Source organism: Pezoporus flaviventris, unplaced genomic scaffold (genome assembly GCF_033815535.1).
Source record: "Pezoporus flaviventris isolate CSIRO_AGI_PZ_B2104156 unplaced genomic scaffold, CSIRO_AGI_Pfla_v1 ptg000066l, whole genome shotgun sequence".
NCBI lineage: Eukaryota > Metazoa > Chordata > Aves > Psittaciformes > Psittacidae > Pezoporus > Pezoporus flaviventris.
This window is the reverse complement of record NW_026892614.1, coordinates 20,753,201-20,777,571: the sequence shown is the minus strand read 5'-3', so window position 1 is coordinate 20,777,571 and position 24,371 is coordinate 20,753,201. Positions and strand designations below refer to the sequence as shown.

Here is a 24,371-nt window from a genome sequence, read left to right as displayed (position 1 = left end):
TTAGTTACTGGACTACTCTTATCTCAACCCGTGGGAGTTACATTCTTTTCATTCTCCTCCCCATGCCTCTGGGAGCAGAGGGAGAAAGAAGCAAGGGGGAGTGAGCTGTGTGGTTCTGAGTTACAAGTTAGGCCTAAACAAAACAAACAGTGAGAAAAAACCACAGCTGGAGGGAGGTTATGCTTGGATTATCTTGCCTCCACCCTATGCTCACTTGTACTAGACATACAGCAAATCAATTTTTATATTGTTTCTTTGTAGGAATTGCCATTCTAATCCCTATATTGAGCTTCAAAATCTGTTGTGGGTTAAGGACAAGTTTTTACAAGAGTATCTAGATACTACTATGTCTAAGGTCTCTATACTTACGAGAGACTCCTCTAAAAAGCAATTAAAGTACACGCCTCTATGGCGCAGCTCCATGTATGCATATATAGGAAATAAAGGAAGTTTTCTGGTTGCCCCACGTAGACTTTCAGGGATGCATTAACACTGGTTAAGGCTTTCTTTAGATCTCATTTAAAAGAATAAGGTAAGTCCATAACACAAGAAACAAGTTAATGACCTGGTACACAGAAGCAACTTGGCAGTCTTCTAAAATGCCAGTAGCACGAATGCAGACTGAGAAAAACTGTAATATTCATTTGCTTGAAACTATAAGGTTTTTCACATAGAACTACACTTTCTCACATAGTGGAACAGCCTGAATGCCTTTGAAACTCAGCTACCAATATACGTAACAGTTCACAGCTGTGTTCCACAGAAGGTGCATAGCTACCAAGCACTTCAGCTTTCTACAGGAGATACAGCATATTCCATTGGGACAGAAAATGTTATAGGATGCAGCACTCTTGCTTATGTAAGTAAACTTGCATTTTGCTTTCATTGTCTTGCTTTGCAAGTGCTCCTTTCAGTTTAAGGTTTTCTTCTCTGCCATGAAGTAAGTTTTAGAATGTCCTCCTTTTCCCGCACCCATTGCTTCCTGTACTCACTTTCTCATGGCTTCCTATAGATGACAGCAAGTTAACTTCCCAAAGAAATTAAAAGCTTAACATCTACTCGTATATCTAACACTTATTTGTCTTCATAGAAAAGATGCGTTATTCCAGCTCTTCCTCAACTTAGTATTTGAGCAAAATACTTCATCTGATATCTCCATTCTCTTGGGGACTAGCATTCACTTTTGACAAGTTAGAGTTCAGATCTGCTCAAGGAGACAGATAAAAGAGTTTAGTAACCAATTTGCATGCTACAAATCTTATCATTCAGCTCCTAAAAGCTTGTGTAGAGCATGTAGAGCTTATGTAGAATACCAAAGAACAACCATTCCTCTTCTGTTCTGCAAATTTCATAGCCACATTCCTCCAGCTAAAGCATTACTTCAATTTTTATAAACACTTTTACAAAGAAATTCTGCAAAGTTCATGCAGAATCACTCATAGCTTTAAAAACAAATTTGTCTACTAGCTGTCATTAGTGACATTCTTGAAGAGAAGCCAAGCTTAGGTAGTCATCTATGACTTTTAGCACCCCTGCCCTCTGGCAAACTTCAGGTTCATACAGGCTGGTCTGAATGACAGTGATAGTCAATATGATCATAAAGGAGCAGCTAAGACTACTCATTTGATGGTCTTGTTAGATCAAAACTTTATGATGCAGAAAATTCTTTAAGTGTTCCTCCAATTTTGACTGGGTTTCATCAATATGCTATATTCACCTCCTACACTAAGTTGTGGTCAGTGCAGTATACTCACTAAAACAGCCTGCTTGTCAAACAGGAATCTCTAGTGTACTGAAATAAACTTTAAAAGTACTTCCCTATCATTAAGATTCCTTTGTTTTGTATCTCTTCACAATGACTCACTCCTATCTCCCATTTATTTTGCCAGTTATTTATGTCCTTTGATCAAGGCAGTTAACCTGGTTCTAACATTTTCAGACTGTATCCAGGAAGAGGTTTATCATAACTCTGCATGTCAAGATAAAAAACAAGAGTAATAACTAAGGGCGCTAACATTTAGAAGTCTTGCTCCTGTATGAACATGCATGTAATCTGTTCATCTTCTTTCAGAATACTTCATGCTGCAACCAAGATCATTTGACAATGACTGATCAATCCTGTTCCCAAACTTCTTCATCTCCATTATTCAAGAAGCTATAAACTGTCTTAAAATGCCCAAATATTTCTGGAATACACAAGTCTAACCTTCACCTTTGATTCTGCTGCAGGAATCTGCATTATAGTGTACCTTACAACAAGGCTATCTCCCACTAGAGAGGGAAAAAAAAAAAAAAAGAAAAGCAAGGCAGTGTAACACTGTCATGCTCTATTTGATAGAATTATCTAATCACTAAAAAACCTCCACGCAAGAAATTGAAGTTACTCAGGAACCTCCTGCATTACTATACACAGCACAACATTCATCATTTTGGCTATAACCACACCAGAAGTCAGCACAGTATCTACATTATAATCTTTAGCTGATGACTGAACTACATGGCCAGTTCTTATCATTAATTTAGGCACAGAACCTTAGACTGCAGCACCCAACTGTTTGAGAAAAGTTTTTTTATTATGAACTGCTAAGTACAAGCTTTATCTTGTAAAAAATAACCTGGTTTACTATGCGTAAGGGTTAGACTTTAATTCAAAAGCTTTTTAAGACACACCAAAATCAATTCAGAATGCCAGAACCATGCTGCTTGTAAGGAAGTCGCATGTAACAATACTTACCATAATATGTGGATTTCCTGAAGAGATCTAAAGCTGTTTGTCTGCATACATCATCAGACAAAATTATCTACATGAGCTGCTGAAAGCCAGAAGACAGTTGGGCTGGTGAGTTAAAAGGGAATGACTATCACATGCTCAGATACTTTGTTACACACTTCAATAAAGTGCTTTAGGAAACATGTGCTATGACTACATAAAAGTCATCTTCAACCTGGGTCTGTAACTAGTAATTTCCATGTAGATCTGTTAACATCCTAAGGTATTTAGAAATATTCATGAATATAGACATAAACAGCTGCAGAACACATACCCAGGTCAAGGACTTAATGTCATGATCTTAAAACTGCAAACCTTTAAGGATAGTAAAGTACCCTTTATTTTAATGATTAACACTTAAATGAGAGGTAAAGTTCTATAGGAGTCTAAACTGTTTTTGTCACACTGGCTAAGCACAGCCCAATCAAATACTAGGACTACAATTACTTCTCTTTTTGGTCTTGTCTTTCAAGGAGGGGACATAGAATAGCCTGAAGTACCAGATTCAAAATAAGAGTTTGCATTTTCCTTTTTCATTTTTACTAGGGAAAAACTAGTCAGGAATTTCATACAGAATTACACCACATAGTAAAATACGAAAAATATTTCGGCAACAGGAAAAAATTTAATTCTTCAATCTATCAATATTAGCACAAGCCTCCAGGGATTTATCAGCAGCTCTTAACTCACTCTTCACTTTGCAGTGTCCAAAGTACACTAAGGGCAATAATAGAGAGTGAAAAATACCATCTTCTAGATCTTAAAATTAATGCATGGCTATATTGATAGGACTTCCCATAATGTAAATAGGTCTGTCCAAACTTTATTACAAATTACAGCTAAGTTTCTGCCTAGCCTGTTTGAACAGATTGCTTTGGCAAAGCCTACCCCAGTCTCAGAAACCAAGGGCGGCTGGGGAGAAGTTAAACACAAGTGTGGCAGCCTCCCAAACCCCAGGATCCTGACAGTCTCCTTTCTTCAGCCTTTGGAACCCCCAACCTCCTAAAATACATCCAGAGCATTGTGGCAGCTTGCACCAATACTGTTAATTGATTTACAGAAGTTAAAACTGATTCATAAAAGGTACACAGAAGAAAAGAAAGCTTGCCAACACTTTACTTGCTCTCCAAAAGAGCAATTAGAAAATATTTTAGTTTACCCTACAGGTCAGCAGCAGAAAGATCTTTGGTATGTTCCAGCATATGGCAGTGAGAAGCAGGCTGTTTAGTTTGAAGAATCATATCTGAAGTATTTTGAGACAACCTTTAGAGCACAAAGGCCAGAAGCTAATGTTCAACTGATCTGTCACAGGATTACAGCAACCATGTTACACTTCCTCTTTTCTGAGCTTCCACTTTGTAAAGCCTATAGTTCATGGAAACAGTAACTACCAGTTGTCATCCTAGTGCCTTTCAGCAATGTAAATTTCAACACCAGCATTTGAAATAAAGTCTACTTTTTCATATCTGAGGAGATATCCAGAACATGGTGGAGAGGGATGAAGACAGCTGCAGGTTAATACATGGGCTGCACACAAAACCAGAAATGCAGTATTAGCCTGAGGTGATTAAGGATTTAAGGCAACAAGTTTCTTACAAGACCACAGCAGAACAGAATTCATTCTGTGTCATTTAACACCACAGCATAAGCAAAGTTAACCAGGACAGGTATATAGTTGGAATCTTTAAAACAAAGGAGTTAAAGAACAGTTTTGACTCATACATAGCAAAGGAATGATGGGCAGTTTGGGCAAAGTAGCAGGGCTTTTCTGCTTCCATGTAATCAAAGTATATTTTTGATACACAAACCCATGATTTCCATGTAGAACTAAGTCCCCTTCCCTCACTCCACGTTGCAAGGACACAAGTTACTTTTACAGTAAGTAGCTGATGCCAAACATGTAAAGTTTGAGCATAAGTTCTCTGAAAACAATTTTATCTGAGTTACCTTTAGCCTAAAAGTAAAGCATGCTTACTAAACAAAACCTACTTGGAAAAGACGTTTATTTTTTTCTGGAAGTGTTACAGAACCATAGCCATAAATGAATTTAAGCAGCCAGTCATAACCGAGGCCATAAGCCCTCAGGCACACGGGTGAGGAGAAGCAATAGAAGCAGGAAGAGCGAGCGAGGAGCCACAGAGCCAAGAAGTAGAGCAAAGCAGGTTTTTGAGGACTGCTTTAAGACTCTAGAGCACACACAGCGTATAAAAAGTCAAAAACTTCACTCTCACATCGAGATCTCTCTCTCCTTATGCCTCAAACGCAGACAAAAAGGGCTGCAGGTAACAGGGGTAAGGAGAAGACCAAGACGACAGGCTTTGCAGTCCAAATATCCTTTCCTCCGCACGGGCCAAGCCCCGGGTCGCCAGGTTTCACAGGCCTCTGACCGCCGGGGCTCAACCTGCAGGGACAAGCCGGGCCCCGGCCCTTACCTGCTATATCCCAGAGCTGCAGCCGCACCAGGGTCTTGCTGTCCCAGTTGATGACTTTGAGCGCAAAATCCACCCCTATAGTGGCCCGGTAGTGCTGGGAGAAGAGCTGGTGCACGTAGCGCTTGATAATGCTGGTTTTACCCACGCCCAGCTCCCCGATCACCAGCACCTTGAAGAGATGCTCCCTACACTCGAGCACGCCGGAGCCCGCTCCTTCCCCGCCAGCCATCCTCGGCCCTCCCTCGGGGCCTGGCGGGGAAGCCTGACTGCCGGGGCAGCGACTTTCCCAACCGGCAACTTTCCTCCAACTTTCCCCAGCCGGCTCCCCGCTGGGACGGCCCACGGAAGCCGGAGCAGGATGGAGGGAGGGGAAAAGGGGAAGGAGGGAAGAAAACCCCCACAACCACCTGACTGCAGTCACAGGACGCGGAAACTCCGCGGCCTTATAAAAGCCCGGGGGAGGGCAGCGGGGAGGGGCAGAGGGAGGGTCCGGTCTTCGCCGCCGCTGAGGGATACTGGAGGTGGGAAGGGGAGGGCGGGATGGAGGGTTTTGGGCGCCCGCGTCCGGGGTAGGCTATCTTGTTCTCCCTAGGCAGCGGGGAGCCGGCTGTAGCGGGAGCTGAGCCTCAAAAGGGGGCTCACACCGGTGAAGTTCCAGCTCCCTACCGGTGGCATCCTCTGCCCCCTGTTACTGGTAGTGGATGCCAAGTTTTCTCTCGGTAAAGCCTCGGGAGCGCCCCTTACTTGAAAACACTCGGATTGTCTCCTGTTTGGCAACGCACATTATGGCAAAGAGGTTCGTGGGACAAAGGACTTTCTCATGATGTCTGCTGATAAGCACACTCCAGTAACCCACGCTCGCACCCGCAGTCGCCTCCCCATGACCAGGCTTGCTGGCTTCCCCGCCCCAGGGAGCCAGCATGGGGCCCTGTGGGCACCTCCCGGCACTTGCACACCCTTGCAATAAGACTGGGAACTGCACAGCGGGGAAGGGCGGTGCTGAGCTCGGCCTAAGCAAACAGGCTGAGGGCAGGGGCAGCAGCAGTGACGTGTAGGCTGGCACACCGAAAAGACTCAGGTAACCGAGGAAGAAACCACCTCCTCATCTGCAGGATTCCCATGAAACACAACTAAATTTAGTTCCTTCCTGTTCCCAAATTAATCGAGTCTGATTTTATCACTGTTAAAAAAACACGTTAGACAATGAACAGACACATTGTTAGAACCCGACATAAAACAAGCTTCCCTTGGACCATGTAGTACCATGTGCGCAGATCAAAGGTGCTGGAAAACTAACATGCTCTCCAAATGAAACACCCAACGCCAGTCATCTGGCCTTGCAATAAGAGGGTGAAATTGTGCAGCTAAGTGGTACTGTCTTCGTCCTGTAATGTTTAGTTGTCATGTACATTCCTTCACAGAGCTATTTCATGCCAGAGAGCAATGAGGGCTGCTCCAAAAGGGGAGGGCTATGTGACTGTCTCGACAGCTCGTGCACACAAGCTAGAAACCTAAGTGAAGATCTGATTAGCAATGGAGGGATGCTTCCCATGTGAAAAAAAAGTAGTGGTCAAAATATCTGGTAACTGATCCATTATCAGTCATCAGTTACTCCTGATTTTACGATAGTTTACTGCATGTACTAACTCCTTTGTTATGCTCTAGTTTAGTGGCTTCAATCCAGACTTCCTCAGCTAGTTTGGAGTGTGTTTACTTCCATGTCTCAGAAAGATGGTGCATGCAATGTGAAGGGCAGCAGGTGAAGAGAATAGATATTTGGCAAAATGAGGAAAAAAAAAAAATAGGGTCCTTGGAGAAAATTGTTTCTAGAGATTTTGGTTTAAATTTGTTAATTTAAATTGTGATGTGATAGGAACTTCATTACAATTGTTCTAATTAGTATTTACTTTCCAGCAGCAGTAATAACATCAGAATATAAACTAGGGGAAGACCTACTCAAAAATTAGATTTTTTTTGGGGGGGGGTGGGTAGAGGGTGGCACAGTGCAGCACAGGTTCTCTGGCAAGAGGTGAGATAAACAAGCAACATTCTCATTATCTGAGAAGTTGAAAATGAATACGAGACAACCTTATTACAGGTACACATACTTTAACTGTATAGGGTTCTAGTAAACCTTTCTAACTGTATCTAGACTAATATCTATCTGTGTGCACAGGTATGGTCCATTCAGCCTGGGGATTTGGCTGGCATGCTCTGAAGATCTCTCCCCACATAGGTGCCAAAGTTTCTCTCCTTCTTGCAAAAAAAAAAAAAGGTAGGATGGAAATGAACTGTCACATGCTCACATAAGGTTATGGCTGTGGTCTAATACACATGCAGCAGCCTAGTTCCTCAGGCTCAGATGCAGTCTTTGTGTCTTCATTCCCTATCTGTCAGACAATGACTATAGTACTTTCCCAACTTGCAGAAGAGTTGTGTTAATTGATGACTAGGTACAGTCTGCCATTATATGGCAAGCAGTGGAATGCTTGCCTCTTCTGATTGCAGGCTTCTCATAACATTAGAGAAATTGTTTTTCCTTGCATAAATGGGGTAGAAATTTTAGGCATTTTCTACCATTTTTTAGGCCTGCCTCCTACCCTTTGTCCTACATGCCATAGAAATTCATTATTCCCATTACTTTCTTCATTCCTCCTCCTCATTTTGCAAAAATAAGGGAACATAGATGTGCTACTTTTGGCTGGGATAGAGTTATCATATGAGACAACCAAGTGAGCACTGTACTATTGTTAGTATTGTATTGTATACAAGTACTTCAGGGTACTTAAACTTTGGTATCAACAGTACTAAAGAAGCAGGTTAATTTTTTTTCTCACATGCTGATTTTGAGCAGTTAGAACCAACATCAATATCAAAGAAGTCTATAAAAGTCATGATCTGTTCATGGAAGAATCACTAACAGATACAGGGGCAAAATCTGACTGACAGTTTTCTTGATTAGTAGTTTGATCTGTACAAATTATATTACAGTGTGCCAAACATATAGCAGTAGATCTTGCCCAAACTAATAATTTGCCTTAATTTTATTATTATTCATTTCGTTCAAGCTGGTTTATATCTGTGTGGAACAGCTTGGAAAAAATCAGTCATTTGCTGTCTGTTATTACTGTTCTGTCTCTCTGTGGTGCAGAATAATCAACCATGTCCAAGGTTATAGAACAAAGTATAATCACCACTTGCCTAGTGCAGGGTAGGTAATCTTCATACTGTGAGATAATTTTTGGTGTCACTTGGTCTTCTGCATGTGATTCTGCTTCTTAACTGACTCCCCTTTACCAGTTGAATGTCAGCAAAACCCCTCTATTAAACAGGGACTGTTGGCATCATGGTATGGTAATGGAGATTAGAGTATTATATTTTATGTTCAGTTGTCTACAGTGGGAGACCAGGAAAGGATTATTATGCCATTTTAACTAGCTTATCTGGTTGGTTGTATTTAAATAAAATGCTTCATATTTCAAATAGCAATTGTAAAACCTGTTTATTTTTTCCTTCCCTGCACCAGAGATATCAGGATTGAGGAACAGAAAATGTAAATCTTACAAAACAGGCTTTTGGTATCCTCTCAATCAGAAGGCTGAAGGTTGATCTGAATAAAAACTAGCTATTCTTTTTACAGTTGCTGTTTGCTGGTGTTAGACTGTGCATCCACTGGGGTCTTCTACTAAACCATCAGTTTATCCATGTTAGAATATTGGCTTCTAACAGCAGCTGGTTTCAAGGAACTGGCTGCTCACTGGAAATGCTTCAGAACTTTGAATAGCCTAATGATCATTACACGATGAATACCAAAGGACTGGTGAAATAGCTTTGCTTGTAAAATGACATTGTAGCTTCTTTTTTTCGTGATCCTTAGTGTCTTTTTGTATCTCTCTTCCTTCCAGACTGCTTCTTCTAATCTTTCCCATATTAGTCTCTCCTCCACTTCTTCTACAACACTATTTTGCCTATCTCTCTTCTATTTTCATCATACCAACTGTGATTCTTTAACATTTTCCCTTTCTGTCTCTTTTGTTTGTTTGTTTGCTTGCTTGCTTGCTTTCTATTTTCATTTCCCTTTCCCTCAAATGTTCTTCTCCACCTGACCTCAGTTTAGGCCTTTTGTTTTTGAATATATTTTTTCATGATTTCTCCCTTTTATACTCACCTTCCCATCCTGAGCTTTGTCTTCTCAGAAGTGAAAGAAGGATTCTTCATGTTTCTTCTTGTCAGCCTATGGTGAGGAAAGGACAACAGCAGGTTCAGCTGGTTAGTCAGGCCAGGAAAGCTGCAGGAGGCACATTATTGCCTGCAGCAGAGGGGTGAATTTTGTTTACTCTTCCCTGTAGTTGCATTAGAAGTGAAATTCATAGCTGAAGGGACGGTGTGAGTAGCTGGGAAAGTGGAAGAAGTATGACACATGGAAGATTTCTTTGTGTGCATACAAGGAAGCACAGCTGCTTGGACGCTCTGAGCAGATTTGCATACTGTGTTATCCCTGTGCTTCTCTGATAAGTGGAGGATGCATAGAACACTTCCTCTGTTTTGCATGGTATTTCCCAAAAGTCAAGGGGAAAAAAAAGCAGAAATCTGTCTTGTAAAGGAGTAGTGTTATAACAGATTGTACTGCCTGGAGCGGCGTAGGTGACTGAATACTTTCTTTTAACAGTGGTTTTCTAGGGACATGTCCCAGACTACTGCTTTTAGTGATAGTAGCATACAAACAGTAGAGATCAAAGTAAGAAAGCAGGGCTGGGAGTCTGTGAAAAAAAACTGCTGTGGTCAAGTAAAACACTGCACAACAAAGCATATACAAGTGAAGACTGAGTTAATGTGACATGGAACTTACTTTATGGTCTATGAATGCATGCTTGGGTTTTGACCACTGAAAATACTCCCCACCAGTTGCATAAAAGCACCCATGAACAGAAAACTAAGATTATATGTTAGTATTACCCTACCTGGGGCTTCACTTCCTACGAGGCAATATGATACACTGTTGTCTCCTGACCATGAATTTAACTGTATTATGTGGGCTTAAACTTGTAATGTACACACAGCCTATATATAGGACAATTCTACTGATACTTGAAAGATGTGGTTGCAGAAATACAGATGCTGTCTTTATGTCAATTGTAAAATGTATCTTGGATGCCTGCATGAAAAACTACTATTAGACATTTATAAATATATATTGGAAAATCTAGAAAAATAAATATTAAGATTTTATTAAAACCCATACAGCAGTGGTCTATACAATAAAGTAATGAGTGCATGCTTTTGTCTGGAAGAGGAAGAAAAGCCATCCATAAGGAAATCACTTCAAAAAGTGACATTTCTTAGTCTTTGGCCAGCACCTGGAGAGAGCCCTGATGGTCAAAGACAGAGGCCTCTCTCACAAGGCCTGGTGGTCTTGCACAGAGGATAGGATAGTCTCCTTCAGACTAACTCATCTGCAGCCTGTGCAAATGAAGGGTGTAAAGCTTGGACTGCTGTCTTTACCTGGCAGTCAAGCTCACTAGTTTCCTGTTTACAGGCTTCCTGTTAACCAAATACTGGACTGTATTTATTTTACTGTTAATTCTGTTCTTTTAAAAATACTTTTATACCTTTTCGGTTATTGGGAGGTGAATGCATACAATACTGCTGGGGCTAGAAATGGAACCAAGAGACTCTCTTATCTCAGGCTATGACTGCAACACATGATGTGAGGCAAGCAGTAGTGGAAGTACTCCGGATCTGATTAACTCTTTCTTGACTTCTTTTGGTAAACCTCTATCTAAGTAGACAACAGGCTGCGAGAAACAGCTTTTGAATTCTCTCCACTGCAAATACGTTTTTTTCTTCTGCATATGGGAATGGCAAATCCTTTGCCTTCATTATAAGCACTCTAAAGAAGATAATGGTTGAATATTCTAGTATTGAACCAGTGCAGTGATCCCCAGGAGTGTTGTTGGCAGGCAGATCTGTGGTGAAATAGGAGTTCTTGTAGAGCATCATTGCAGGTCTGAAGACTGAAGGGTGGGAGGGAGGACAGTAGCTGACTGGGATTCAGGTAAGCAAGACAGAATAGTTTATGAAATGCCAAGATAATTATAATTGTAAACTCTCCTTTCCCTTACTAGCTGTCCACTCCAGTTTGCATGGGGACCTTATTTCCACAAATGCCCCCACCACCTTTTCCAGCATTCACTAGTTGTCCCCCGATTGTCTTCAGTACTCCCACTCCCTGTGCTAGGAAAGGAGCAGAAGTTCTTCCATGCAAGGCCCTTACTCCCTATCTACAGTGCCTCCACCAGGTCTCTTTCACAAAGTTACGGTCATTTTGATCTCTCAACAGCTCTGAAAACTAGGTAATGGCCTATTTGATGGTGATTAACTAGTGGCACCTACAGCTGAATATCAAGGCTGTGAGCCCCTGAAGGTGTGGGTGAGGTGAGAGGATTTAGTCTAGCAGCAACTGGGAGCATCTCCAGTTGGCCGAGGGATAAGTCTACAGAGGGCACCAACCAGACATGAGCTGCCCTAGGCAAACACTTTTCATTTGTTTTAAACCAGTTCTAAAACTGAAGTATGGGAAAGCACTAGAAATTACCAATTAGGTTTATGTTGATGAGTCAATACAATGTCTGGTAGATGCAGGCTAGATGGATCTACCTTAGCAAACTTTATTTTGCTAATCATATTAGCTTTTTTCTTTTTTTCCACTCAGCAGTCTTTGAAGGAAAGCAAGGAAATAACATTTGGAAGGCTGATACAGTTTGTGACTATTGTGACTGTGTGAGAATGAAGCCTAATTGCTCTACCTGTATTTGCAGACAAAACAGTCTTCAGGTTCATCATTCACTGAGAAAAACAGGATTAGAGTGCCCTTGAAGCCATTTCATCCTCTTTCCTGAGTGTCTGCTTCATCACAGCACTGCACTTCTTGAGCTGCCTCTGGCTGTATGTGCCTTGTGTGCCAGATCCTTCCTTAGGAGCAGCACCACTCAGCCAGTGGAGATCTGGCAGCCGGGAAATGGGGGCTGAGCGCTTTTGGCCGCTGGCTGATCAGCTGAGGGACAAAGACAATAGCTTATCTATGTTGCTCTGGTCAGCTCCCAAGACATTCTTGTCCTTCAGACTGGCATGACTCTTGGGTCAGTGCCAGGTTGCATCACTGTACTGCTGCTGGCCTGTGTACATTTTTCTCCTTTTCACTGTAGATATTTATCATATTTTGCCATAATTTTACTTTTATTTGTGGTAATCACCTAAAACACTGCTTCCTATTTTCTGCATTGTTAGCAAAACACTAAACATAAGCTACTGTCAGTTCAGTCTACCTAAGCTGCAGCATTATTCCTTTGACCTCTATTTATTCTGTGGAGCACTCATTGCCTACACATCTCCAAACTGTCTGAACACAGAAGAAAATAAAGACCTCAAGTTAGGCAGAAGTCCTGGCAACTGAATATCTGTGTTAATGCTTATAATACACTTTTCTAAAAGATAGCTTGCAGGATTATTTCCCAAAAAAAAATCATTGCACACTTACACATACCTAATGTTTCAAATGTCCAGTTCATCAGTTTTTGCTTGTTTGGTTTGTTTATTTGTTATGTTCCACAGCTAGTAAGAGAGATGAACTAATTAAATTAATAAGCCCTATCCATATCAGATCAGGATCTTGGGAAATTTTTTGCTATCTGAGTAACAATCAAACTGAACATTAGGTTGTAAATGTTGCTAATTCTATAAGCAGCAATGAGCAGGGAAAAGGGCATCTGGCTTATTGTCTACTAACAAGTTATGCTAGAGAGTATTAATGACTGATTATTACTTGTTAGCTTTCAAACTACTGGCAAGAAAGTATATAAAACTGCCACTGGGTTACATATTTAGGGTTTAGGATTGTTCGTCCAACTAGACAACTTGGACTGCAATTATAATCTTCATCTTACTTTCTATCTCACCACAGTAACATGAGTTATGTGCAAATCTCTCTACTTCCAAATATTTTGTTTTGTGAGCACTGCCTGCCTGTTTATGTCAGAGATGGCATTTGGGGGCTTTAAACTTTACATAATTCACAAGCAATTAATTCAACACAGACATCTCACAGTCCAGTCATGATGGTTCCCTGGCAGCCTATGAAACAAGCCTTGATTTGCCATAGGATTTCCAACAGACATTTGTCTCTAAGCTTACTAGAGGTGACTAATCATCTTGATTGGGAAACAGCAATTGCATTCCAGTTTAGTTATCTGGAAGATGGCAAGTGTTTTCCTGGGGTTCTTTGGGTGAGGAAAGAAGCTTTCATCCCAGAGTGCATCAGCTCAGAGTAATTGATTTTCCTGGGGCAGCATAGAGATGTCATTGAAAATTTAAAAGGTGGCAAATATAGTGAATTCCTAAAATTGGACCAAGCAATGCTGCAAGGGGATCTGGAAGAAATGGTATATATTCAATTGCTGCCAATTTTCAAGAAATGAAGGAGAAGAAGGACTAATGAAAGAGAAAGAAAGAGAAGACAATGTGCACATTTGTGTTTAATTTCAGAACTTTGAGTTTCAGAAAGTCATCATGTCATGAAGAGAGCCCCAAAACACAAAAATCATACTAGGCAAAACCTAAAAGAGACACAGACAACTGTGAACTGTAGCAAGTTCACAATGAAAGTAGGAAGGCAACTAGAACTTTATGACACTCTGGACTTCATAACAGATTCCTAAAAAAAAATAAAAAATAAAAAAACCCCACAATGTTTGTGTGGCCCTGAATCCTCATTTTCTCTTTCTTCAATTCCCCTTTGTATTATTTTCTTTTATTTTCTTCTGGTAAAATATTCTATTAAAGAAAATTAACTTTTCTAAATATCTTTTTAAGATACTCTGTTAAGTTTACAGGTCACAAATTTAATTTATAGGAACCAAAAGCTCCTGTTTACTTGAGAAACACTAAAGTCTGTGGTTTGTTCCCGTGTTTGTTTAATCTAATTCTCTGACGGCTGGTAACAACCTCAACAATTTCAAAGGTGTCTAGTAGCTTTTGTCACAGAAATAGTTCTTAAATGTTAACTGGGTTTCAAACATTCACACAGCAAATTCAGTGGTCTAAAATATTTCAGACTACAAAGTACAAGCCAACTCCTTTCCATGCTCCTGTAGCTCTGTGTCTGTGATTTGTCTTGGTGATGGAAATACTAAGGTCCTCACACATAGCTTGCAGATGATGGACATTTTCTTCCTAACAACAATCTGGCTCATTGTAGAGCTCAGGTATCAGCTTTTCTGAGCTACTTTTGAGTTTCTTGCTGCAATAGATGCAAAACACTAAAGAATCCAGTTCTTGGGAGAAGGAAACTCACTTGAAGAACAGAAAGAGTTACAGATTGCAAATACAGGACTCTATTTAGAACTGAAGGCATTTATTTAAAATGTCCCAAAGCTGCAGTCAACATTACGTCCTTTTGCTGGATTTAGCAAATGCTTTCTTTCTTACATGTGATGGTGTATGTGCTGCAGATCAGAGAGTTTTCTGCCAGAGCTGGTTCTCAGATGTGCATGAAGTTTTAACAACCATAAACAGCCTTTTCAAATAGCAGCTTGTCACATGACATGTCATAGTTACAAACCGAGGGGTTTTTTTGTTTTCTTCTTTTTCTCATAAATGAAAACATTTATTCTGGCAGCCTCTTATGAACTACTTCAAAGAACTCTTCTCAAGTCTTTTTTTTTTTTTCCAGTTGACCTAGTATTCTGCTTCTTCCATCCAGAAAATTATCCAGTATGTTTGACGTTTGATTTTGATCTAATAGCAATTTTGATTTTTGAAAGTAATAATGTATTTCATGACTCCTGATTCTAGTTTCAATTATTCTTTAGTTTATAGCTCTCAACTGCAGTGAAGATCTGTTTATAAAGGGGTGAAGGCTGGACCAAATTTAGTACTTTTTGAAAGCTACAAGGCTGACAAGAAAACCAGTCTTAGTCCAACACAGTACTTAGGATATGCTTAGTGTCAAATATGTGAGTTGATGTAGCAAAGCTGAGATGATACTTGAGACTCTTGACTCAAAACTAACATTTTAAAGTGCTTTATTAAATGACTGCTGAGAGAGCAGTCTCCAGGTTGGCCACATGATACAATAGAAGTTTCTCTCATGCCACTCATCTGCTGGATTGAAGAACCCATCGTCCAGTGATCTATAATCTCTTTGTTTAAAACACCACCAGCTGCTGCCCCTTCTACATAGAGCAAATTCTAACCATGTGGGGTCACTCTGGCAGGTACTTTTAGTAGACTTTTTGCACAGTACAAGTGACTGAAACTAAATTTTTATTTAATTAGGAAATAATGTTCCACTTGAAGAGCCAAGTATTCCAAATTATAAAATGACAGAAATGAGGCTGTCCATCCAACTTTCATTTGGCACTGTATATGTGCCAATCTTCCATATTATTCCCCTGTTCCCAGCTTCATTCGGTTATAGTGGGGTATGCTTAGGAAATCCAACATATGTTCACTATTTTTATCCTTGTTACATAACTAGTGGTTATACCATGGAATAAATGTAGAACTATTCCTTTCCTCATGATCCTTTCTGGAACATTCCTCACAACAGTGCCCAAATTTATCATAAACTTTAATAATTATATTGCTGCTATGAGAGGAAATATATCTTGTTATTCTGTATTTACCATCCATGGATGTGGAGCAAAATGTCTCTCTAGAGGCCATGTGCGAAATCAGTGGGAGAACTGGAAGTGGAATATGGGACCCAATCCAGTGCTCATTCTCCTGTATCAAATCGCTTTCCTCTGGGCACTGCTGAGCAGCCTCAGCTCTCATCAACTTTGCAGTTTCAAGCACTCATCATGCCTGTTCACACTCTATGTTCACACTCACAGCACTGTTAATCTTAAAAAGCTCAGTCAGCAAATAAAAGCCCAGACAGGCACAGAAGTTCTGCCCCTGAAGCAACAAAGTCAAATATGAAAATTAAATTTTTCAATGAAATGATGAAACTGAATGAAGTTGCATATTTTTGCTGTCCCAATTTTCACTTCCCCTTTCGCACTTCACAAAAACACCTTTCTTCCTTGTGATTCCTACAGCATAACTCTGGGGGAGATACCACGTGTGCCAGGGATTGCATGGAGCTGTGCTCGGGCTGACTGTCAGGCCAGAACTGGTGTGACTGCTGATGGACTGGCACACTGCTGCCCAACAGAATGTGGGATGGACAAATTTCACCTGCTTCCCTGTGGTGCGATTTGGATGCGTAAGTCCAGTTCCTGACTTTTTTGAAACTTATCACAACTTACTTAAGGCTGTAAGCCTCATTAGGTATGACTGAAATGAGCCAGCTTGTTCAACATCTAGTATAGGAGGGACTTGTGGACAAATAAACATGCAGACAGTGTAAGCACATGCTCCATCTTTCCTTGGCAAATCAGGAGCAATATCCATTTCCTACAAAAAAAGAGGTTTCTAGCTCTGCAAAAGCAAAAAATACCTGCAGTTACATAAAGAGGTTTTTCTCTTTCAGCCACCTTTACATGAAGGCTGCTCAGATATTTTCAGGGATAATGGCAGTATAAAATCTTTACATAGGTGAATGAAAATGGAGTTTTCTTTCAGTTTTCGTGCTGTTAAACTAGACAATAGTGTGCTAATGTTTTTCAAACACAAAAATACACATTAATTTTGTTTTTTTTTTTAATTCTGGAACTAAAATCTCTGTAGTTAAATACCAGTGCCTGGTGTCATAAAGTTTCTTTAGATTTTCTGATGCAATATGACTGTTGGTTAATACAATTTAGTTTGCCTAAACTTGTTAAAGAATAAAGGTAAAATGTCCAATGATAATCTCCATATGATAAAAGCCTGTTGATTGTTCATTTTTTTGCTACTATGCCTTCCTCAGTATGTCTGAAGTGCATATTTTTCAAATTTTAGAAAATGGACCCATTTCCTATGTTTTTCTAGAATGTACACATTCATGGCATAACAGCCTAGACAGATAATTAGCCAACCCTTCATCTTTTTGGAAATAGGTGGGTTTGGTTTGGGGTTTGATGTAGTATATGCCCCAGAGATTTTTCAGATGAGACTTCAAAATTTACAGCTAGATCATATGTGCTGTGATTTGCAGGTATTTTGAGTGATTAAAATGATTGAACACAAGAAAACTCTGGCCTTTAGTGGAGATTGGCAACACACTAGAATAAATCTATGTGAAAGACATAATAAACAGTGAAGTCATCTGGACCTTCTCCCAGTTCATCGTTGACCGCAGGTCTGTCTATCTCATTTAATGCTGTCTGTTCTTCCAAATAGTTCTCAATGATCAAAACATGCCACTGAATTTTCATAGAATTGGGTTCTAATTTTCAGTGCTTCTTGTGCCATTAAGCAGTGCTCAAAGTTTGGATGAGAACCCACCAGCTCTGCCTGCCTTGAGATATCACTGTATGACACCTGTGTTATCCATTTTCCATCCTCATTTCATGAGAACTCTGAAGAACTGTGAGAATGGTCATTTGGAGGCTTTTGGTATCTGGGACAATATTTTAAACACCCCCAAAAATGAAGTACTTATATCATTGGGTTTCAAGTTCATGCAGCCTGTGTACAGAGGCTTCAGCTGGAGACTTTAGCATATGTCTGGCGTATAATTAAACTTCTTTAATGACACCCACAGAACTCTCAGTGAAGAAGCATCTCACAGTGGTGGGAATATTGGCAGTTAGAAGGGGATATTCCTGCCATTGTAACTGCTGAGAACTTGCAGTTTACGTTGCACATAGAGAAGACAACAAGGAAGGCACTTCTCCTATGTAATGAATTTCAGAATCTAAACAAGGCTAATGGACAAATTGAGAAGAATTATGTGATAATTCTAACACAAAGCACATTGTTTGTTGATTTATTTTGCTTTGTTTTGTATTTCACAAGTAAATAAAACCTCACTCCCTTAAGTGAATTGGGATTATGAAAGTAATATTAAAAAGGGAGTTGTAAAAAGGAAATGTTCTCAAAGAATTTAGGGAGCATATTATTTGGAGAGAAATTATACAACAGGCATGGAAGCATTTAAAAACATTTCCACACAGTATGACATGCTGCTAGGTTGTTATTCTTTGCCAGCTCTCCCTATTTGCAGTAAACCAAATCCATTCTACAGCTAATGCACAAGACATGGTTGTCCTTTCTTTTCACTTCTCCTTTCTTCTAGGAAGGACTAGCTGGACTAGGAATGAATTCTTTTGTTGAGTTACAAGCCTTACTTGATGTATTATCACTGCTTGACAATGAGTTTTTTTGACTTGTAGGCTTGGTGTGAAATGAAATGAGCAGACTGTGCAGATATGAAACTTCACACCAGAGGATCTATTTCTTTATGTAATCATTCATTTCTACTCTGCAAGCTTTTTCTTGTATACCATGTTTCTCAGCTTTGCCACCCTTAAATTAAGAACAAGCCTGCAGGGACCTATTTCTATTTAATAATGATCTCAGTAAAATGAGCCTCATAAGGTATAAGAAGTCTATAGAGAGTGTAAATCTTTCTCACATTTCAGTCCTTCTCTGTAAACTAATCACATTTCCTAATTGAAGGTGTAGTTATTTGAATGAATCAATTACTCCCTCAGTTCTGAAGAGTGATAATCCATGTTCTTAATTCAAAACTGCTTATACTACAATTTCTACCAAACAGCATGGAACAGTAAGGATACCATGTCTAATTGCAGAGGCAGAAATCATTACTTATGTGGCTCAGGGCCTCTGTTCTTACAGGATAATTTTTTTTTCACCCCTTTTGAAGTTCACTGCAAGATCAGGTTATGGTAATCTTTCATTCACAGTATTGCAGTTTTTCTCAGTAACGTGACAACTCACTATGACCTGACTTACAGAAGACTGAAGTGCCAATGACATATCTAATTATCATGTTACTGTAGCATATTGTCATTTCATTACCTGTATTCAAAGTTTATGTGCGCACATCCAAGTGTTGCATTGTATTCAAGAGGAAAGCCATAGTACTGTTAATTATTTTCTGTATTATTGTCAGGCAATGGTATTTTTTCAACCTGGTGAAAGCAAACTTGTGCCAATGTACTATGAACGTATTTTCATTCCAACAACACTTACATACCTCCCATTTGTGTGATCTTTCCCCACGACCAAGGGCAAAATGATGTCCGTGCAAAAAGCTACCGTAACAATAACCACGCACAAGTTTTCTCCCATCTTTCCCATCTTTTCTCCTGAAAGTAGAATGACAACTGTTATAATTTTAGCTATTTTGAGTCACTTTGATTCCAGAGTTCAGATTCTTTTCCCTACATACTGACAATGTACACAAAGAAGTATCCCCACACACATAAAAAAAAAAAGTCACAAGATACTCAGACATGAGGAAGGTTCTGTTTTTATGTTTAGCTGTAGCAAAACCAACACATTTATAACTTCCATTGCATACGTCACACGAAAAGTGTTCCTTGTCCTTTGTCTTTTCACCGTCATTTTTATGACTCTATTTGCACAGCAGTGTTGGCTTTGGAGAGATGGAGGATACCAAAATTTGTGTTCAATAAAAATCTCTTCTAATGTTATTCTGCCTCCCTGACCTCCCTACATTCCTTGCTATTAGCTAAAATTGGACAAAGATCTGCTGATGTGAGGCCAGCCATGGCTGTCCTAAACAGCTTTTGGTATAGAACAAAGCATTTGACTTTTTAATGGGATAAGCTCTAGTTTTAGAGCAGTCAGGTCAAATACTTAACAATTATTCTGAGAATGACTAATGAATGATGGTTGCTGTTTTTTACAGGCTATCTTAACTGTTTTACTGTGAACTACCAAGGTTAGAGATGGATCTGAATCCTCTGGACGTGTCCAGAGTGAACGCTGCTCCTTTGAACGGTACGTCTAGTGTGAGATGCACAGGATAGCAGTGTCAGTTGGTGCTGCACAGTTATGTCACCTTACTGGATTACATAGTGCAAGCAGGCCCCCTTGGCAGATGTAACTGTGTAGCTGATGTAACCAGACCAGCAGGGAAGCTATTCATATATGCTAAGTTCCCACTCAGGGGCTTTGCTGAAAAAGACGTATTCACAATTCAAAATTTTGATATTGCTTCTCCCGTCAGAGTCTGAGTGTGTGAAACAATAAGGACTGTGGTGTCTAATCACATATTCATAAAGTATTGTTTGTATACATCAAGCCATCTGTTCTGATAAGCTTTTTCCGCCTATATGTCAATTCAAAGCAAGACAAGGTTTTGATTATCGTTATTTATAATATTACCCAAGTTCTCTCTAGCATGCTGACATCCACTTGTTGTGATATGACTTCCCACAATGTAAATTAGTTACAGCAGTATAATCTCTGTATTGCAAGCATGAGATCCATGCCACACCACTCCCAAGTGATAAAGGGTGTGCAAGACTAGCTCAGCTGCTTCTGTCCTGCACATCTGGAGGGGAGCTTTGAGGAGCCAAGGCAGTAGCTGTTAGGTAGCCTGTGGAAATGAGACAGGAGCTGAACTCACTGTGGTATGCTACTCTGAGACTCAGAAAGGCATTTCTCAGGTGGGGCTGAGCCCCACAAAGACGAGAATCAGTAGTTCAGATCAGGTCATTGCTTTTGTTCTTTGCTCTATTATTAAACTCTGTGAATAAAATTGCATACCGCTCACTGTGAGAACAGGTATTTCAACCTTTTTATTTTTAAATTTCTCCTGGACTCAGAGAACACAACAGAAGTATTTTGTGAAGAGTAAGGAGACAACATGCCACAGGCCTTCAAAGCAAAAAGGGGGACTAAGACACGACAAGAAGCAAATACCAGATAAATGAAGCTGAGGTTGTCTGAAAGGAGTGATTGAAAGGATTCAACAGAGATGCAGAGTATAATTTAAAACCTATGTATTCAGTCTTTGCAACAGGCACTGAGGTAAATAAGCTTTGGATCAGGCCCAGAGAGACATGTCACCCTCATCAAAAGTTTTTACAAAGGTATCTTGATTCACTCCCTTAGTGAATGTCCTTTCCATTTCTGGAGTTTATTCTGCAACATATTGTGCATATATTACTGAGAATTCACAACATCCATTTTAGTCTACAAATGCTCAGGAAATTGCAATGGGCACCTTAAAGAACTGGATCTCAGATACAGTCAAGAAATGCAGCACTTCACAGCTGGGATGTTTTCAGTCTTACCCTTTCACATGTGAATATGTTAGTGTTAGGGAAGCTATGGTGATGAAGCAAGGATTGCAGAGGAGGTCCAAAAAAAACTTAGAACCAGGATACAGCCCTGTGTTGTAACCACTGGATGATCACAAGAGTATTCAAGGTCAGGCAGCATTCATGTATCTTTAGGTGAGTATTGTGTATATGCCTCCTGATGCTTTTTAATGTTCTTATTTTTGTAAGAAAGATGTTTACTGCTGAAGCTTGTAGGAAAGAGTGACAGTAAGAAACTGGATTTCTTATCACTGGAAAGAATCTTAAAATTATTAAATCTGAAATACTGTTCTGAGCATGCAGAAGTAATTTCAGCATGGAAATATTCGCATGCTGATGTGATTCCTGTATCTCTTAACCTAAGTGAATCACAGTTTAATAAAGTGAAGACTGTGCAGTTTAATGAAAACCAGTAAGACAAAATCTTGACTGCATTATGAAACTAAGGTCAAGATAAAATATTTTTAATCTGAAATGGCTGCCTCACAAGAGTAAAATGAATGCTTTACTCAGTTTTAAACACACAGAGAAGCTCTTTGAAAATACTTGATCTGGAGATCAAGTTCTAGTTTCTCATCATTCATGTAATTATTACACAAGAGAAAGTCTGTTTGGTTGCACTTTAGCGATATTAAATCTATTATTATATTAAGTCCAGGTCCAGCAGCACTTGAAGGATGGGCATTTCACTGTGCCAAGTGCCGTCCCTGAAACAGTGAGGGGAACCCTCTCTCCACCAAAGAGATGAAGGATTATGAAGGATAGTTTTTCTCATCTGGTAGAAGGTAAAGTGAATGCCAGATGATGTTACGTGCAGAAAATCAGCTATCAGCAGAGCAAACAGTGGTAAACTGGATTTTCAATTCACTTGCAGGCTGGATGAACTATGAACTGATTTTAACTGATTTTTATCCCCCCCCCCCCCCGGAAAAAATTATTTTGAGTATTCTAAACATTTTGAAGTTTAAATAGAAGGAAATTTAGGTAAAAGACCTTTAAATCAGGAAGTTGAACCATTTAACTATTGTAATGTTAAGAAAAATACTAACACAGAATCAAGAGTTTTTTGAAAGAGACAATATGAAGTGTTTTGGGCTGGGTTTGTTTTTTCTTCTAATTACGTCTACTTGCTCTTTTCTTTTTTTCTCCTTGGACCAAATAGCAAATTATTTAAACTACATGTGTTTATAACGTGGATATGTACCCAAATCAAGTATTTTTGAAGAAAAGGTATGTTTATTTGTGAATAGGAGGTAAAATCCAGATCTAGGATCTAAATGTGACACCAGTGCCATGCTGACCCCATATTCCAAGGCTGTCTTACAACCTTGGTTTTTCAGAAAATTCTAAGGCTTATATATGTATTACATGGTACTTCATAATATTATTTTGAGATAGCACTGACTGAGGAAATATTTAAGAAAAGAGTTTTGATTGGAAACTAATTAGTTGAAACTGTAAGAAATCAATGAATTATGTCAGTTTTGATGAAACTTTCATGAGAAAATAGTTGAGCCTACTGTAGCTTTTCTGTTCAAAATCAGGATAATATTTCTGGCACAGAAGCTGGCTGCAATTTTGTGTTTGGGTTGAACACTACATCATGATGAAAAGAACTGTACTGAGTTAAAGGGCAGGGTAAAAACAGATAGAGAGGAATCGTTTTCTGCAGAATCACTGATGAGGATTATGGTGCGCATTTCATCCAAGTACAAGGGGAAGCAGGAGGATCTGAAAGCTTGTTTTCTTCAACAGCAGGTTGATGCAGGCTGGCACCTGTGGTCACAACAGGCTCATGCATAGCCCATCCACTGCTGCTGCATGTTGCTTCTCTCTTGGCTGTGCCATCTCCTGTCCCTGCCACATGTGATGGGTAATCTGTCACTTAAACCAGGTTTCATTTCCTGCACCTGCCTCCTCCTTTTATCTACAATGTCTCCTGAGTCTTTGTATCAAGCTGCCCACAATTTTTTTTCAAGACATCAACTTCTTGGCAAGCTTTGGAATCCTGTAGTGTCCACAAAAATGAATCAACAGAACAGACTTCATAAATTAAAAGATTTACACACTTTTAGGACAGTAGAGATTATCCGATCAACTAGTCTGGTCCTGAAATCATAACAGCCATTCAGTAGTGAGCCCAGAACCAATCTGAGCAATTTGGAAAGTAATCTGCTTTGCTCTTGGCATCACTTGATTCAAAAGTGTGGAAAAACACTGACGTATATACCTCTACTAAGGAGAGAAGCAAGTTTGAAACCAGAGAGGACTGGAAACTCAGAGTTTAAGCATAATCTACAGCACTACCAGCTGTCTTTTTTCTCCAGATGTCTGACACGATCTAGGTCATTCTGGCACCCTTTATCTAGAAAATGTTTTGACTATTGTCTTGGATGAAAATGATGCAAATGAGATAAGGCATAGATAGTTCCTGAAATTAGGGTCAGTGCCTGAAAAGAGCAGGCACTAAGCAAATCACCATCTGCACAGCCTGAAGAATAATAACACTGAAATGCTGTCTATGGATTGGTGATGTTATCTGCTGTGGTTTCCAGCAAGCTTTCATTGAATTTTTCACTGCAGCTGATACCTATTGTCATGTCTTCTCTAAAAGAGGCCAGGACAGAATTAAATTTTGCTTTTGTGTAGGGCACTAAAATACACAGCAAATGCTAGATCACCATGTTCCCATCACTGTTCAAGTACAGTCCTGTGCTCAGTCTAACATAGAAGTTTTTCAATTTCTTTAGATTGCCAATCTCAAACCAACCAGTTTCAAGGAGTAAAGAATTCCATCAGCTGGTCTGGTCAGATTTTTTCTGATGAAGAAGACATTAAGGAAGATACCATCTCAACAATGTTTAATATGAGAACTTCTGGAAATTTTAAGAAAATAATCTTTTTCAAACACTGGACACTGTAAAT

General features: G+C 39.6%; 1 protein-coding gene across 2 annotated transcripts in view; it reads right to left on the bottom strand.

Annotated features, from left to right (window-relative positions):
• The window catches only part of RAB32 (RAB32, member RAS oncogene family), a 55,532-nt gene that overhangs the window by 16,356 nt on the left and 14,805 nt on the right, over window positions 1-24,371 (bottom strand). Inside the window, exon 1 of one of the 2 annotated variants that reach the window (XM_061471482.1) lies at window positions 5,203-5,640. The exons of the other annotated variant lie outside the window; for it this stretch is intronic. Within the exon in view, the coding sequence (XP_061327466.1) occupies window positions 5,203-5,431 (229 nt within the window). The 5' untranslated portion in view covers window positions 5,432-5,640. Of the gene's footprint in view, window positions 1-5,202; window positions 5,641-24,371 lie in introns of those variants that run through there. 2 annotated transcript variants of the gene reach the window in all.